Genomic DNA, 20,238 nt, shown 5'->3' on the forward strand with positions numbered 1-20,238 from the left:
AAAACTTAGCATAGTTTTAAATATTTATCAGAAGAGAAAGAATAGATATTATACCTGGAATGACTTGATGAAGGTCCAGAGCAGAGTACGGATGCCCTCTCCTCGGCTCAATAGTTTAACTAACCTCATAACACGGAATAGACGGAAGAAATTGATGCTGATGATGGGAGAGCCTGGCTGTAAAACAGATATACACATATTTATGTAAAAAACATAAATCATTTTGATATTGCAAAATATGAAGAACTATCTCATGAAACATCTAAAGTATATAAACATCTCTCTCTCTCTCTCTCTCTCTCTCTCTCTAACTCTCCCTCTCCCACTAATGTGTGTGTGTGTGTGTGTGTGTGTGTGTGTGTGTGTGTGATTTATTTATACAGTTTCAGTTTGTATACGTTTGAAAGTCAAGGAGAGAAAAGAAATCTGAAGTTTTAGGGCTGATCCTTCATCTTGGTGAGAGAAATGTAATACAAAATATTTACTCTGTATTTTATACTGGTATAACCATTGCCAATTTTCTTGTACTCTATTTCTTAAATTTTATATGCTTGTCTGTATATGTATACATACATACACATACTGACATACATAATAATGCATCTTTTTATTTGTTGAGCTTGAGTTGTTCAAAGATTCAGATTTCTAAACACGCCAAGCCTTATATATATATATATATATATATATATATATATGTATGTATTTAGCTATATCTTTATGCTGTTTATGTATATATGAAAAAGCCATGCATGCTCTAAACCCTTCACTGATTAACGTCACAAAAATCTTCTTCTCTGTGTGTGTGTGTGTATGGTTGTATGAAACTAAAACAATTTCTAACAAATTGTATTATTTTTCTATTACATTCAAACAAGAAGGTAACCAATGAAAATTAAGAAAAATACAAAAAAATATTGCACAATGTCATATTGTCACACAATTCAGTTCACAAAACCAATTTAAAATAATGTAAATTTTAATTTTATTTCAATAAACAAATTATAATGTAGATTAAATTAAAAGCATTTCAAAGAATTATATTTAAGAATGTGACACTTCTTAAACACAGATGACCTTTTCATTATCAAACAAATTTAAAAAAGAAAGACATGTTTACCCTTCTTTCATATTGATAGTAGTATATAAATTATAATGCTATTGAGAAATGCATCATATATATATATATATATATATATATATATATATATATATGACCTAGTGGTTAGGGTGTTGTATTCACGATTGAGAGATTGTGGTTTCAATTCCTAGACCAGGTGGTGTATTGTGTTCTTGAGCCAAACACTTCATCTCACATTGCTTTACAATCACTTCGACACCTAAAGCATTGTACACAGTACACCTGTTCAGACAATGTTGATTTGATGGAGAGAGTGAGCTAATGTGTGGTACAAACATTTGATCACTATAAACAAATCAGTTGTGCAGGTTGTTTGGCAAGCTGAATGTTCATACATCATCTTTGATGGGAGAGTCCATCATATACATACAGGGGTGGGGGTCAGAGAAAACACCATTAACACATTCTGTGATATTCTGATTTGACAGGAAATTAGTTATCCAAGAGTTGAGAGATGGATGGAGCACATACACACACACACATATATATAAACATATATTTATGTGTATACATACACATGTGTGTGAGTGAAGAAATGTGACCAAGTGGCTTAGGGTGTTTGGCTCATGATCATGTCGAGTATTCACTTCTTGGACTGGGAAGTGTATTGGGTCCTTTAGTAAGGCATTTCATTTCTTGTGGTTCCAGTTAACTCACCTGAAAAACAGTACCAGCCGAATGCTGGTATAGCTTCTATTTTCCTCCAGGTGTCTCACCAAAATTGATACAGGGTGGGTCAGAGAGAACACCATTAACACATTCTGTGATATTCTGATTTGACAGGAAATTAGTTATCCAAGAGCTGAGAGATGGATGGAGCACATAAGTGAGCAGTTTGATAGAAAATTTGCATGCCAGACAAGGTCAAAAGCTCTGTGGATATTAAGGGTAGCAACACTACTTTAACCAAATTTCTTCAGAATAGGAACTCAGTGGTGACATCAAAGAGTAGATCTCCAGTAGATCAGGCTGGTGATCATTAAAAAAGGAAAGAGATTCAAGGTGATGGAGAATGTCTTTCAAGAAAATCTTTGGTCAGGCTTGTGCCTTAAAGAGGAACCTTTCAGGAGCAGAATCATGGCATCATAAGATAAAGAGGCCCAGAATATGTAACAAAGAGAATAAATATTTTCTTCATGGTATTTTATATTTTTATCATAGAAAAAATATAAAGAATATATATATATATATATATATATATATATATATATATATATATATTCTTTATATTTATATATATGTTGTGCTCAGTTCAACCTTATGCAGAAACTATGCAGAGTCTTGTATATGTTAATTTATGTGAGACAAACATGAATTACATACTCATACTGCAGTTTTGCTTGATTAGCCCTTCAGCCAGCTATACATGTCAGCAGGTTGAAAAAGAATGGGTATGAAATGTCTGTTTTTGACACATGAATTAATTGCATGCATAGAGTTTATTATGTGAAAACAGTAAACAAACAAACAAAAAAAAAAGATATAAAAAATATATTTAAGTGCATACACATTTGCACACATATAAATGTGTATATATATATATATTATTTTTTTAATAGCTACAAATACATATATGCACATACATATACTGAAATACAAAATATCAGGAGTCTTTTTTTTGCCTGTGTTCCAACAAAGACTTTACAAAATTCAAAACAGAAAGCTTTCTATACTTACAAGTATTTCCAACAAGAGTTTGGACATATGAATAGCACCATTTAGGCAGAGGAAATGGAAATGATCATGGTTTTTGATAGATGCCACAGATAATAGTGGAAGATATTTTGAAGAAGTTATTTCAACAAAGAAAACTAAAATCTATGGATATACATTTCATCAAAACTGCAAAATCTATGCATATGTTTTTTTGGTCAAACCATGTTTCATACTTGAAAATGTTACTAACTACTTTGGGTAAAACACTGCAGATGGTCAAGTTAAATTGTTCTCATAACACCAGATACTGCTAGTTAGTATGAGTTGGTACCTTTTAACTTAGATTAGTTAAGATTTTCAGGTAAATATATGAATGGATGTGTATGCACAAGTATGTGTATGTGTGTGTGTGTGTGTATGTATATATATATATATATATATATATATATATATATATATATATATATATATATTATATATATGTATATATGTATATGTATGTATATATTATATATATATATATATATATATATATATATATATATATATATATATATATATATGTATATATATGTATGTATGCATATATATATATACATACATATATATATACATACATATATATATATATATATGTATGTATATATATGTATATATGTATATGTATGTATATATTATATATATATATATATATATATATATACATATATATATATATATATGTATGTATATATATGTATATATGTATATGTATGTATATATTATATATATATATATATATATATATATATATATATATATATATATATATATATATATATGTATATATATGTATGTATATATATATATATATACATACATATATATATACATACATATATATATACATACATATATATATACATACATATATATATACATACATATATATATACATACATATATATATACATACATATATATATACATACATATATATATACATACATATATATATACATACATATATATATACATACATATATATATATATATATATATATATATATATATATATGTATATATATGTATGTATGCATATATATATATATATACATACATATATATATACATACATATCATCATCATCATCATCATCGTTTAACGTCCGCTTTCCATGCTAGCATGGGTTGGACGATTTGACTGAGGACTGGTGAAACCGGATGGCAACACCAGGCTCCAGTCTGATTTGGCAGAGTTTCTACAGCTGGATGCCCTTCCTAACGCCAACCACTCAGAGAGTGTAGTGGGTGCTTTTACGTGTCACCCGCACGAAAACGGCCACGCTCGAAATGGTGTCTTTTATGTGCCACCCGCATAGGCCAGTCCAGGGGCACTGGCAACGATCTCGCTCGAAAATCCTACAGGAGCCAGTCAGGCGGTACTGGCAAAGGCCACGCTCAAAATGGTGCATCTCATGTGCCACCCGCTCAAGAACCAGTCCAGGGGCACTGGCAACAATCTTACTTGACTTGCCGGGTCTTCTCACGCACAGCACATTTCCAAAGGTCTCGGTCAGTAGTCATCGCCTCGGTGAGGCCCAATGTACGAAGGTCTTGCCTCACCACCTCAGCCCAGGTCTTCCTGGGCCTACCTCTTCCACGGGTTCCCTCAACTGTTAGGGTGTGGCACTTTTTCACGCAGCTATCCTCCTTCATTCTCACCACATGTCCATACCAGCGCAATCGTCTCTCTTGCACGCCACAACTGATGCTTCTAATGTTCAGCTTTTCTCTCAAGATACTTACACTCTGACGGGTATTCACATTGACATTACACATCCAACGGAGCATACTGGCTTCATTCCTTGCGAGCTTACGTATGTCGTCAGCAGTTACAGCCCATGTTTCACTGCCATGTAGCATGGTTGTTCGTACGCATGCGTCATACAGTCTGCCTTTTACTCTGAGTGAGAGTCCCTTTGTCGCCAGCAGGGGTAAGAGCTCTCTAAACTTTGCCCAGGCTATTCTTATTCTAGCAGCAACACTTTCAGCGCACCCACCCCCACTACTAACTTGGTCGCCCAGATAGCGGAAGCTATCGACTACCTCTAGTTTTTCACCCTGGAATGAGATAGAAGTTGTTTCCTGTTTGTTTGCAGTCTTTATTGCACCTGAACATCTGCCACAAACAAAAACTAACTTGCTAGTTAACCTGCCTTTGATGTTGCTGCACCTCTTATGTGTCCATAGCTTGCACCGGGTACATCTTATAGAGTTACTACCTACTCCTTTTCTACATACTGAGCAGGGCCATCTACCTGAAGGGGTTTGTGTTTTATCTACCTTCCTACTTATTAGGATTTTGGTTTTAGCTAGGTTGACTCTAAGGCCCTTCAATTCTAGACCTTGCTTCCACACATGAAACTTCTCCTCTAGTTCTGATAGTGACTCCGCAATTAGGGCAAGGTCATCAGCATAGAGGAGCTCCCAGGGGCAACCTGTCTTGAACTCCTCTGTGATTGCCTGGAGGACTATGGTAAATAAGAGGGGGCTGAGGACGGAACCTTGGTGGACCCCTACCTCTACCCGGAATTCATTGCTGTACTCATTTCCAACCCTCACCTTACTGGCAGCATCTCTGTACATGGCTCGCACAGCTCTCACTAACCATTCTTCTATTCCAAGTTTCCTCATTGACCACCAGATAAGGGATCGGGGGACCCTGTCAAAGGCTTTCTCCATGTCAACGAAAGCCAGGTACAGAGGTTTATCCTTAGCTAGGTATTTCTCCTGCAACCGTCTCACTAGAAATAAGGCATCAGTAGTGCTTTTACCTGGCACGAACCCAAACTGCATCTCATCTAAATTGATTCGCTCCCTAATTAGTTGGGCTATGACCCTCTCTGTAACTTTCATAACCTGATCTAACAGCTTGATGCCTCTGTAATTATTTGTATCTAAAGCGTCACCTTTACCTTTGTAGCAGTTGACTATGATGCTGCTACACCAGTCATTGGGTATGACTCCTTCGTTTGCATTAATATGTATGCTTGGCATTATACAATACAGTTTTATATTCACAAATTAATGCAAATAAAGAGTTGAACTTTTGATGTAATCATGATGTTCTAGCTTTCTTTATTTACATTAAACTGGGAATATACAATTATATTGTATAATGCTGAGTACACATAAGGCAAATATACTTATAATTTCTTGTATACTGAAATTAATACTACTTGGAGAAAGTTGCAAAATAGCAAAAATCCTATGGAAATAACAAGGTTAAATAAATCTGTGTTCACCTCTCACATCTGCTGACTATATGATGTATACTTTTATATACTCCTCACAGAATAATTTATTACTTGAATTTTCTGGATCTTCAGTTACATGGATGCTTCACATTACACTACTTTGTAAGTGATTACTATGTGGACTGATAGCTGAATCTATGAGGAACTTACTATGATAGATACAATTCACTGAATCTGCATGTTATACTATTCTTATATATATATATGTATATATATATATATATATATATATATATATATATATATATATATATACATATATATATATATCATCATCATCATCGTTTAACGTCCGCTTTCCATGCTAGCATGGGTTGGACGATTTGACTGAGGACTGGTGAAACCGGATGGCAACACCAGGCTCCAGTCTAATTTGGCAGAGTTTCTACAGCTGGATGCCCTTCCTAATGCCAACCACTCAGAGAGTGTAGTGGGTGCTTTTACGTGTCACCCGCACGAAAACGGCCACGCTCGAAATGGTGTCTTTTATGTGCCACCCGCACAAGCCAGTCCAGGGGCACTGGCAACGATCTCGCTCGAAAATCCTACGGGAGCCAGTCAGGCGGTACTGGCAACGGCCACGCTCAAAATGGTGCATCTCATGTGCCACCCGCACAAGAACCAGTCCAGGGGCACTGGCAACGATCTTACTTGGCTTGCCGGGTCTTCTCACGCACAGCACATTTCCAAAGGTCTCGGTCAGTAGTCATCGCCTCGGTGAGGCCCAATGTACGAAGGTCTTGCCTCACCACCTCAGCCCAGGTCTTCCTGGGCCTACCTCTTCCACGGGTTCCCTCAACTGTTAGGGTGTGGCACTTTTTCACGCAGCTATCCTCATCCATTCTCACCACATGTCCATACCAGCGCAATCGTCTCTCTTGCACACCACAACTGATGTTTCTAATGTTCAGCTTTTCTCTCAAGATACTTACACTCTGACGGGTATTCACATTGACATTACACATCCAATGGAGCATACTGGCTTCATTCCTTGCGAGCTTACGTATGTCGTCAGCAGTTACAGCCCATGTTTCACTGCCATGTAGCATGGCTGTTCGTACGCATGCGTCATATATATACATACATACATACACACACATATACATATGCACACACACACACACATATATATATATATGTGAATAAAATAAAAATAAAAATAAAAATAAATATTAAAAAAAGGGTTTTGTATGATCGTGTATAGAGGAATATATTATTTAAAAGAGTTCCACATCTGTCTGTTTTTTATGTTTTATTTATATTCTTATAAAATTAATGTGGGATATAGAATATGGAGTATATAATATAAATAGTAAAATGAAATGAAGTATTGAATGTCTTATTGAATATATGAAATATTGAGTATTAAAAATAGAGATGTACTATATGTGTCTTGCAAACAACTTGCACATGCAAGTGCTACCAGTCAAGAACTCCGCATACCGGAAGCCAGCAAGTGTATGGGGTCATCAGGAGAGAATGTGAGGCATTTATATATATATATATATATATATATATATATATATACACACACATATATACATATATATATATATATATATATATATATATATATATATATATATATACACACATATATACATATATTTCGTTTTGGGATTTTGTTTGCAAGATTCTTTATGTAAGTTCGTGTGTTGAAGCATATTCTATTGTCTGGGGAGAGACATTTTCTTTTTGTGCCTTCCTTCCTCTGTTACCACAACCTCAATATGGTCTTAAAAAGCGGGTAGGAAAAACAACTACAAAGCAACGTCATGGCCAGCTGATGGAGAAAGCCCTCTATGCACTTCAGAGGAATTTAAATAAGTATTTTTGATTTTGCTTCTTCTACTTTTTGAGTCTGGAGGAAGGGTAATGCCTATGAACTTTGCAGGCTCTCTGAGAATTTGAATGTTTTAATGTTTCATTTAAACTGTTTTAGGTCGATACCTGCAGGAAAACTATGGGCAACAAAACGATTTCGTTGGGCTGGTGTTCTAGAGCGAAAGGACTGGGTATAATGGTTAGTATAGGGAGAGCTGAGAGGTTGGAAGCACTAAGAGTGATGAGGGGTGAAAAGATGAGTGGGATGTGGGTGCCCAAGTGGTGGAGGTACAATACCAGCCAGCTCTGAAAAACAAAGGCTATAACAATAGCGATAAAAAAGACAGAGAGATAAGACAGTATACCTGTGGGAGAGGGGTTGTAGCAACTCTAATAGTGATTGAATTGCAATTAGTAGAGTGGTCTAGGATGTCTGTATGTAGCAACAGCACCATCCCACATGTAGGACCAATACTTCTTATCTGGAATGGTGGTTATGCTTTGCATACAGAGACCTATATGCTTAAAAATATCCAAAAGGATGAAATACTTCTGGAATTTGGATAATTTTCAAGAAATGAATTGAATGTAGAAGGTGACACACAAATCTGGTAATCATTGAGTTTAGAGCATTACTTTTACATTTGTCATTTGAAATTTAATATGATTTTGCTGGGATGCTGGCAATGGATTTTGAAAATTTTCTTCTGAAGTTGTGCCTACAATCAACTGATTTGTCATAGGGGTGATATATTTTGTTTTCTTACACACACATGCATACGTATACACATATGTGTATATTTTTTGTGACTTAGAGGATAAAATAATTTAAGAAATAAATTATCCACTTCTCTCTTTCACAAAATGTGAATAAATTTGTCTGTGTTGTACATTTATTAGGTTTAACTAAATTATTTGTCCAGCTCTAAAATAGTGTCATTGCAGGAGAACCAGAACTCAAGTAGAATATAAATGAAAAGTAATATTTTTTAAAAATTACTTATATATATTATGTATGCATACATTTTTAATAAGCTGTTATGTGTTGAAGATTATAATTAATTTGAAGGAATTTGAATTTCCTTCAGCTATTTAGGAGAAAATATATTTTATAAAATTTTAAAGAAAATGGAAAAGAAATGACATCATCAGATTTTGACAGTCACCAAGATGAACAACATTTTATAAAGTAATTACCAATCAAATAGACAAAAAGCTGTGTACTAAATCTGGTAAATAGCATTTTTGATTGGTTACCAACATTAACTAATGAAAACTCAGTATCAATTGCCAACCATAAATACACCGCAAAGTAAGAAAACACAACCACAAAAGCATTAACATATAAATGTAAGAGATCCAGTAATATATAAAAAGCTCAATTATCTGTTTGAGCAAAACCATGAAAATGAGAAAAAGACAACCATATCTCGTAAAAATAATTTATATACACAAATAAGAAAAGAATTAAAAAGTAAAAAAAAAATCACAATACAAAAATAATTAATAAAATGTTCAACAAGAAAGTAAAGTGGGCAAGTTAATAAAAAATTTGATTGAAATATTTTTGAATAAGATTCACAGAAATGGTTCTATCTTAAAAACAGATTTCATACTATTTCAAATGACTTGAATTTATAAACCATTACTTATTACATTTGGCACATTGAATAAAGTCATTTACTGCTATTTTATTTCTTTAACTAATTTGTTTTACTTTTTATTCTTTACAATTCCAAACTTAAGTATAATTTATTAATGCTTTGGCAACCATTAATCATATCTATTCAGCTACTTACTAAGGTCACAGAAGGACAAAATTTCATTATGACTGTAATGCAGCTAGCAATGATCTTGCTACCCATAAGAAATACAGCAGTGAACATTCCCAGTAAAGTTGATAGCAGTAAGACAAAAAAATCCAGTCCAAATGAGGAAGGGGTGGGGTAGGGGTGCTGACAAACTGCCAGAAGAAATCTGTTCTTTTTTTTTATCAAGACATGTAGCACTAATGTTGTTACATCTGGTAATAAGTAAGAGCATATGACTAAATACTCTTGAATAGCCTAGCATACAATCTACAGTCATATCTCATTGTAGTTAACCCTTTGAGTGTCAATAATCATGGACGAACTGCAGTAGTAAACCCTGCAGATTAACCGATATGCTATTATTATCGTTATTGTTATTTCCACTCAGGAATCTCCATGGTCCACTAGACTAATGAATATCTCTAGTTTCCATGGTTATTAAGTGGATGAGAAAAATTATACTGCTTTGTTATAGACATTCACTATCAAGTATTTTGTCATCTTGGCTATATGCACACTCTAAATAATATTTAATTTACTTTAGTTTCATTAATAATCCTGAGGTGACCAGCTAATGAAAATTAACAAAAAACAGTTACATATGACAAATTAACTATAGTTTTATATATCTACACACTTTTTCTCTATTATCTAGCCAGATTACCATAAATTAGTATTTCTAGAACCCATGATACTCATTCTTCATCTTGAAAAATTATATAAATTAGGAATTAATGCTCTTGCCAGTTATGAATCAACTTTACTGGTTTAAAAAAAAAACCTCTAAACTCACCCCTTTAACAATATCTTTAAATACAAATTTTAAATATAAAATAGTTACTATGATTACATATATGGATCAAATAATTCAGGAGAATGACTGTTATTTCGGTGATTCAAATAAGAGTTTTGACTATTATTTCCAGCAGGTAGACATACTTAGTATGTCCTTTGATTAATTATAATTACATATATAAATAAACAAATTCTGTATTACAATTACTAGAAATGATAATAACAATAACAACAACAATAATAATAATAATAATAATAATAATAATAATAATAATAATAATAATAATAATAATAATAATAATAATTATATATTGTTATCATTATGATGAAACTCTCAGCTTATTTTGGTGGGTATGATGGAAAGTGTCAGCTGTCCACAGCCAGCAGACTAACGTGACACTTGTTTACTGGTCATGCTTCAAGAACTCTACTTTGCAGTTCCAAGCAATGCTGATTTTTGTAGATGTTCAACCTTTACAATATGTCTACTCTCCTCATTGACCACAACCTTCGCAGTTCCCACTTCAAATTGTCGTAGTTGTTCAATTTTTCTTCTACTTTCTCTTTGATCCTGTTATTATTATTATTATTATTATTATTGTTGTTGTTGTTGTTATTGTTGCTGTTATTATAACAAAATAATAATTTTGTAACATCATTAATAGTTTCTAATTGGTAATAAAGATGATCTATTATATATACAGGCATGATGCATGATGTGATAGATTCAGGTAGGGGAGAACAAGAAAGTTATTTTCATCATCATCATCATCACCAGTTTAACACCTACTGATGATGATGATGATAATGATGATGATGATGATGATGATGATAAGTTATTATGTCTGACATATCTGACACTTCAACAGTGAAAATGAAGTGGAATCAGTAAAACTGGATATGGAAACCAGGCCATAAGCTCTGTTCATTGAGAAGGATATTTGCTATTCAATAATGCTATCAGTGTGTGTGTGTGTGTATGTGTGTGTGTGCATGTGTGTTCACATGCACACACGAGAATGTATTCTAAGTTACATATTTCATTGGCTCTTCAACAAAATAACTATACACTGAAACAAACAAGAAACAGATAAGCAAGGAAATAAATAACTATCTGTATGTTTACAGGTTCATAAAACAGGATAAGAATCACAGCAAGAACAGAAGACAAACGTTCAAAATTGAGAACAGTACTAAGGTTTAGGTAGTACAACTCACACTAAAGAGTTTTTACAACACTTGGTCTAGCACCAAAGATGCTGTCATCTACAGACTGATGAGGTCACAGCATCGTGTGCAAACCCCAAAACACACACATACATACATACACACACATCAAAGTATATGACAACATTGTGGGAGGAAAGAAGGGTGTTGAGAAAGCAGCATAAGAGCAGTAGAAGGAAGTGAGACACACAGGAAAGCTGCACATGCATAGCAAAACTATTGCACTTATAATATTGACTTATGTTTAATAATACACAAAAGGAAGTGGTGTTTCTATGCTGGGTGAGGTACAGCTGATTGTATTGACAGCCACTCTATAGTCTCAGTATATTACTAGTACTTGTTTTTTTCCCCTTTGACAAGAGGATGAAAAGTAAAAGTAAGGTAAAGAAAAAAGAGATAGGATTTAAATTAAGAAATGAGAAAGCTGAAACTTTAAATGTTTCTGAAATTTAAATAGAAAATACACTTTTGGCTTTTTTGCACATGGACTAAATTAAAATGTTGAAGTCAGAAGGTAAATACATAGCTGTTGGATATGTCATTTTATGGTATATCATTTTTGATTTTTACCATCATAGATTTCAATATTAACTTTAACTTGGAGATAACTCAAAAGCTTTGTATTTTAGGAAATGAAAGAATTTGAGCTGTTGTGATGTTTATGACATCTTCCAAGGCATGAGCAGCATAAGTAAAGTAAACTTATACCAACAGTCTCAACTTATTTGAAATTTCCTCTTTTTTTATATCTCAGGTGCTAGCTACTTCACAGATCAAAATATTAGTTTCTTTATATTAAGCACCAGTCAGATTTTGAAGGAAAAATGAATAGTTAATTGAATCTATTCTAGTAAAGTGGCAGTGCTTATTACATTGATGCTGGAGAGTTAAAGAGAAGAACTGATTTCAATTCAAAAATGTCTTTTCTGAACACCAGAATTGAAAGGAATGTTGTAACACATTTAATCCAGTGCTTTGAATTTCTTGTATTTATTCAAATATTAATCTTACTAAATACACAGTGGAATGAATGCCAATATATTACAGATAATTACATTATGATACAAATAAAATAGTTGCATCACTGAAATGTCTGAATGAAGGAATATTAAAGTACCAGACCATATATTTTTTTGCAAAGCATTTGAGTGTACATTTAATTCTATTTGTCTCAATTCCCTTGCTGACAGGAATAGGTACTAGGTTATCTAAAAATATTACATGCCATGACTTACAAAGGGAAAGATTAACTTCTCATGCATTTAATCCATAAAAAAAACCCAGTATCAAGCACCAATCATTAAAGCATAGAAATATTTTACTGATTTTCATATAAATCTGAAAGATAAAAACTGATCTAGTTTGATCTTTATATGTCTCAATCATCACATTAGCATCATGAATTTTTGTTTAAATTATTATATGATGTGTGTGTGTGTGTGTGTGTGTGTGTGTGTGTGTACACAAAAAGCATGGTTTTTGGAAATATTTCAAATTGTAAACAATAGTGCAATTATTTTTGATTAAGTTTGAAGCAGAATTGACAAAATATATTTCGGCAAGTTGTCTGGCAGAATTGAAAAGAAGAAAGAAAGCAAGAGGTATTTAAAGAAAAGTGGAACAAGATGGACACACACAAACACATGCATGTATGCACACACACACAAACACGCACACACACATTTATTGTGCAAGTGTGGTCAATTTTCAAAATCAGAATTATTCATCAGGACTGATGAGCCTTATTAAATTCTAGTGAATGGAAAGCAGAAGTTGCAATGTTGATGCCTTATCTTTGGGCAAAGTGAAATGATCCAGTTAAATGCATGGCATGGAGTGAGCTTACTGAGAGATAGCTAGCTAATTAGATTGACAAAAGAACTAGACAGAGACTGAATGAGAATAAATCAGAAGAAAGGTAAATTACCACAGACATTTTAGAATGTTTACATTAAAGCTTACTCTGAGAAAATCTATATATAATGGTGGAAGTTTAGCATCCTTTGAATAATCTAAAAGTCTCTGTTGACAATCTGTCAGTATTATATAATTGCATCTTTAAAAAATTTTAGCCATTAGAATACACATAAAGCTGTTATATTAACTTTTTTTTTTTTAATTTCTTAACAGTTTAGTCTATAATGAAGAGTCAAAATGTTTTGTACTTCTGTGACCTAATCACTAGCACAATTCATCTGCATCTCAGCATTACATTTCTTTTTAATAAAAGATCCAACAAAATATTTTAAATAGGTTTCAGCTGAGAGGAATAGCATTGAAATTCATTTATAATTTGTGAAAAGTAAAGCAAAGAAGCAACAGTAGCCTTGAATTTGTGATATAAAAATTTAACTGTTATGCCTGATGATAATTGTTGTCAGATTTAAAATGCTTCTGGCATTCACAATAACAAATCTGTTACTTGACAATAATTCCAGAAGAAAATAATGAATTACAATTAAATATTGGTCTTTAAGAATTAATCCTCAACAACTCACAGCTATTGAATTGCTCATGCAAAGCTAGTTAGGATTGTTAGCAGTAGTAGTAGCACCCCTCACACACACACACGCGCGTGCACACACACACACACACACACACACACACGCGCGTGCACACACACACACGCGCGTGCACACACACACACACACACACACACGCGTGCAAACACACACGCGTGCAAACACACACACACACACACACACACACACACACACACACACACACACACACACACACACTTCATAGTACATCTTAAGACAAAAAAAAGTATTTAATAAAATTTGAAAAATGCTAAAAAAATTGTAGTAGGATGAAATGAATGTATTTCACTTTTGGAACTGAATGCAGAGAATGAGATCTAGAATCCCAATAAGCCAGTCTTAACTTTGAGTTGGAATTTCAGAATTTCTTCAAGAGACTTTTTGTCTGATTTTAATTTTTGAGATATACATGAAGCTTTGAAGATGATTTTGTTATCTGTATAGATAGGGAAAAGACTAATAAACATGGCAAAAAAATAGGTCATCTAAGGAATAATGTGTTCTAGCTTTAGACAGGCAAAATTTATATCAGTGGGAGGAAATGAGAAATTGTAACAACGATGTCTTTCTTAATGACACTAACAAAATAAATGAAGCAGTTTATCTCCAAGGCCAATGATTATTGATTCCCACCACTGTACACCCCCATTACTACTTCTCACCCTTGCTTTTCATCTGCCACCTTCTTAACCCCTCACCTTCTCTATCATCATATTTTTACTTGCCATAAGCATTCATCCTGGTTCCTTTTTGGTCATTGATCTCACATCTATTCACTTTTCTTTCCAGTAATGTTATCTATTTTTGTGGCACGACATTAGTTATGATGACGAGGGTTCCAGTTCATCAGACCAATGGAACAGCCTGCTTGTGCAAGTGGCTGAGCACTCCACAGACATGTGTACCCTTAATGTAGTTCTTGAGGAGATTCAGCGTGACACAATGTGTGACAAGGCTGGCCCTTTGAAGTACAGGTGCAACAGAAACAGGAAGAAAGAGTCTGGGAATCGAAACTGCGATCCTATGACCATGAATCCGCTACCCTAATCACTGAGCCATTGCACCTCCACAATGTTATCTATATTACATTATGGAATAGAGATAACTCTTTAATTTAATGGGGCATAAACAACCCCACATCTAATGTACTTTGTTTAAGGTTTGGTGAATGAAGAAATGTGGAGTCAAGGATATGACAATCTCTGTGGTGCTGATGTCTCAACCAAATAACCCAGTACACTCTGAAAAATCACTGGTAATAGTAAGGGCATCTAGTCAGGGGAAGCAAGCTAAAAGTGAAGTGTACAAGTTAGATATGGCTCTCTGACTCATCTATGAGGACAATAACTTCAAATAATTGATCATTAAGGTCTGACCTTAATGACCAATTGAACCCGTGCAAACATGAAGGAAATCAACCTTAGAACCATAAGGATCGCACGCACACACACACACATACACATTAAAGTGTTTGGAGGAAACATATGCACATGCACCCCCTCACACACACATATGTACAAGGCAGCAACAAATATGTTGAAAAGGAATCACAAAATTCTTCTTAGTCAGGTGTAATTTCCTTGATATTATAGATAATTTTTTGAATTTTATAAAATATCCATTTAATTTACTGCACATACAGAAAGATAGTATGGAGTTAATGGAAATTATTTCAGTTTTCAGTATTATTTAACTGAAAGTAATTTCTAATCCTAGGTATGAACTTGGTTTGACAGTAACATTTCCCTTAGAGATACTTAGGTGAACTAATCTAAGATGTTTCTAATGTTTTTACCAAAGGATTTGGAGCATTTTAAGTAACAAGAGAGAAACTGTTGACACTTAATAATCTATTCAGTTGTGATTTAGCTAATTATGTGATTTTATTTGTTTGATATAACTATTTTTTATAATTATGAATATTCTTTAGTATTACAATAGTTTTCTTTTTAACACATTGATATTATGTGCTACATATTTTTATCAACAATTTCATATTTGGGACATCATAATTTGAAGCATATTACAATTAAAAGGTAAACTATAATCAATGATTCATTTTAGCTGTGCACAAAACAAACGATTTGCTGGAAAAATAACAGTTGATTAAGTTGATCACACTAATAGACTTTTTGTTTTATTAATTCTACAAAGATAAAAAAAAAACAAAAACAATGCTGGTAGAGTATGAACTCAGAAAAATGAGATACTGAATTAATCACAGTAACCCATCCGATCCAGCGCCCTACAACCTCAGCTGTCTCCAGAAAGACAGTACAGTGTTGAACAATTGAAGGAAATGGCAGGAAAGTCTTTATAGCAGGACATACTTTATCAAGAAGAGATAATAGGAAAACAGACAAAAATGGGTAAACTGATGACAAGGAGACATAAATTGTTGTAAACAAGCAAAAGAATGAAATATGGAAGTTGTTAGTGATGACTGACCAATAACTGATGTCACAAGGTAAAAGTCAGTCAACACGAAAACAACAAACCCATATTTAACAAAGATTTCACAGATGCTTCATAATTTCATTTAAGGTGTACAACTATTTCCATGGTTGACATACAAACACCACTATCCATATAATTACATTATTAATTTATATAAAAGTATATAATTAATTAATTAGGTATGTGTGTGTGTGTGTGTGTGTGTGTGTGTGTGTGTGTGTGTGTGTGTGTGTGCTTGTGTGTCTTTGTTTTAACATCATGCAGTAATGGAAACGAACATTACCATCATACAAGCAGTGTTCTACATTTGCAATCCTCTGTGAAATCCTGTCTAGTCATAAGAGAGTATTACCTAACTTGGAAATAGGTGAAGGTTAGTGATAGGAAGGGCATCAGGTCATAGAAAATTTGCTTCAACATATTTTGTCTGACCCATGCAAGCAAGGAAAAGTGGATATTGAAACAATGAAATATATATATATATATATATATATATATATATATATATATATATATATATATATATATATATATCAGGCACAGATGTGGCTGTGAGGCAGACACAGACATAGCTGTGTGATAAGAAGTTTGTTTCACAACCACATGGCTCTAAGTTCAGTCTCACTGCATGGCACCTTGGATAAATGTCTTCTACTATAGCCTCAGGCCGATCAAAACCTTGTGAGTAGATCAAGTAGACAAAGACTGAAAGAAGCCCATCATATATGTGTGTGTGTGTGTGTGTGTATGCATGTGTGTGTGTGTGTGTGTATGCATGTGTGTGTGTGTGGCTTAAAAAATATTCCTGGAATCGATTCATTCAACTAAAAACCTTCAAGGCAGTGCCCCAGCATAGCTGCAGTCAAATGACTGAAAAGATAAAGATATATATAAAGTGGAGGTGCAATGGCCCAGTGGTCAGGGCAGCAGATTCATGGATGTAGGATTGCAGTTTTGATTCCCAGACCACGCATTGTGAGTGTTTTTTGAGCAAAAACACCTAAAGCTTCACAAGGTTCCAGCAGGGGGTAGTGGCGAACTCTGCTGTACTCTTTCCCCACAACTTTCTCTCACTCTTTCTTCCTGTTTCTCTTGTACCTGTATTTCAAAGGGCCAGCCTTGTCACACTCTGAATCTCCCCCAAGAACTACGTTAAGGGTACATGTCTGTGGAGAGCTCAGCCACTTGCACGTTAATTTCACGAGCAGGCTGTTCCGTTGATCTAATCTACTGGAACCCTTGTTGTTGTAACTGACGGAGTGCCACAATGATATTTATATATATATATATATATATATATATATATATATTTATATATATATATATATATATATATATATATATATATATATATATATATCAATGCTTTTTAATGTTTCTCTGTCAGTTTATATAAACACTTTAAACTGAAATAATCTCAATACTTTTCTTCAGAGTACATGTTTATTAACTTTAAAATCACTGCCAACCTTTTCCTTACAAAAGTTAATATGCATATATTTTTATTTATATACTTTTGGATTTCCCCTTGACTTGCAAGTTCATTATAATCATTATTGTTTATTACCTCCGCCTTAGCAAAGGCAGAGGTATTGTTTTCAGTTGTGTTAGCTTGTTTGTTTGTCTGTGGACAAGAGATGTCAAAAACCACTGGATGGATTCGGATGAAATTTTCAGGGATGTTTGGCCTCATGACTGACATGAACCAATTAGATTTTGGAATCAATCTGGTATTGGACAAGGATTCTGGATTATTTTTCCTGTTTTTTTACTTAATTTTTGAGAACGGTCAGGTTCATTTTTAGTATTCTTGTTTGTGAGAGCAGTCGAGTTTATTTCAGATATACTCACTTTAAAAATCATCTCCAGCTAATTATTGAAAGGACATTGATGTTGCCTTGGCAGTGGTTTATGCTCTCTGAGTGCTCTTATTTTTTTCACAACTGTCATTATTTGTACTTTGTCTGAGTATGATTCTTTTATATATATAAGGGCAATACTTACTTTTATATTTCAATATTTTTCATCTGATGAAAATGGTCCGCACATCAGACACATATATTGGTATCATCATCATCATCGTTTTAACATTCACTTTTCCATGCTTGCACAGGCCACACTAGAGTACACAGAGTCTGTTTTATGAGTGGATCAGCTCCTGTCACTAGACCCTCACCAGATTCCATGTGAAGTAATAATTTCCCAATCTATCAAACAACAAATGTCCCAGACATGTTTTTTATCCAGCCAAGAGGAAACAAAGGACACTATTTTAATGAGTCTTTTGTTTACAAAAATCACACAAGACATGTCAAGAAACCCAGATATCTTTTTTTGTGATGGACTGCAAGGAGGAAGCCATCGTTAACAAACCAGCAGACATGAGTGAAATATGAACTTATCCACACAAACGCACACAAAAGGTTTCTTTAGTTTCAATCTGCCAAATCCACTCATAAGGCTTTGGTCAGTGTGAGGCCACAGTAAAAGATACATGCTCAAGGTGCCACACAGTGGGAATGAACCTGGAACCACATGGCTGGGAATTAAACTTCTCAGCCACACACCCATACCTGCACTTAATATCTACCTGTGTGTGTGTGTGTGTGTGTATTGGTATACCTATGTAGATATGTGCATGCATGTATGAATTTTCCCATACATGAAGGTTGGGAGTAGTATGTTTTTGGATGTGTGTAGATCTAGATACCTCGTTATGTATGCTTTTATATGTGGGATTGTACTACCGTCTGCATCAGTGCATATAGGCCTGTATACCGAACTTAGGTTCTCTTCTTTGACATACATGTATATAGGGATGGTCCTGAGTGCATATCATTAACAGGTACAGTGACAGCACTAACTGGGTCACATGAATCACCCATTTTCTCAAGATTCTAGGAATCAATGGATACCTGCCATCTGTTATCAACACTCTCCACAGATACCAACCAAATAAACATCGCAGGAGGAATCTCTCTAACATGTTTCCCGAGGATAACTCACTTCAACAAGAGAACCATCACTGCTATCATTAAGGCCAACCAAAGGAAGGTTTTGACATCTTTCTAGCCCACTTAGGCCCTTCCCTATGTAGACACTTGTCAATGAAGAGAACCCATGTGGAACGACAACCCTAAAGATTAGTGAACTGTCCCATTTGTGACAAGAGCAAGTGTCAGAGAACATATGTGATCTATCAGTTACAATGTTCCTAACGTGCCACCTATTACATTGGTAGCATGATTCGATCACTCCACATATGACTGAAGGAACATTTTGACAACACACATTTTCCTTTCATGAACACATCCTGAAATGTGATAACACTACCACCAAGATACATGCTTCCACTGGTCACTGAGAGTAATATTAGAAACCTCCATATCAAGGAATCCTTAATGATCCACTGATTTAACCCAAACATTAACAATTGATCAAATATACATGCACACACACATTTATATTTATATATATATATACATC

At 34.0% G+C, this 20,238-nt stretch overlaps 1 protein-coding gene across 2 annotated transcripts in view; it reads right to left on the bottom strand.

Annotated features, from left to right (window-relative positions):
* The window catches only part of LOC106872359 (muscle calcium channel subunit alpha-1-like), a 437,934-nt gene that overhangs the window by 71,901 nt on the left and 345,795 nt on the right, over positions 1 to 20,238 (bottom strand). For both annotated transcript variants that reach the window (XM_089348768.1, XM_089348769.1), the window contains one exon: positions 55 to 177. In XM_089348768.1, the coding sequence (XP_089204894.1) occupies positions 55 to 177 (123 nt within the window). The remainder of the gene's footprint in view (positions 1 to 54; positions 178 to 20,238) is intronic.

This window comes from Octopus bimaculoides, chromosome 3 (assembly GCF_046866305.1).
Source record: "Octopus bimaculoides isolate indiv1 chromosome 3, ASM4686630v1, whole genome shotgun sequence".
NCBI lineage: Eukaryota > Metazoa > Mollusca > Cephalopoda > Octopoda > Octopodidae > Octopus > Octopus bimaculoides.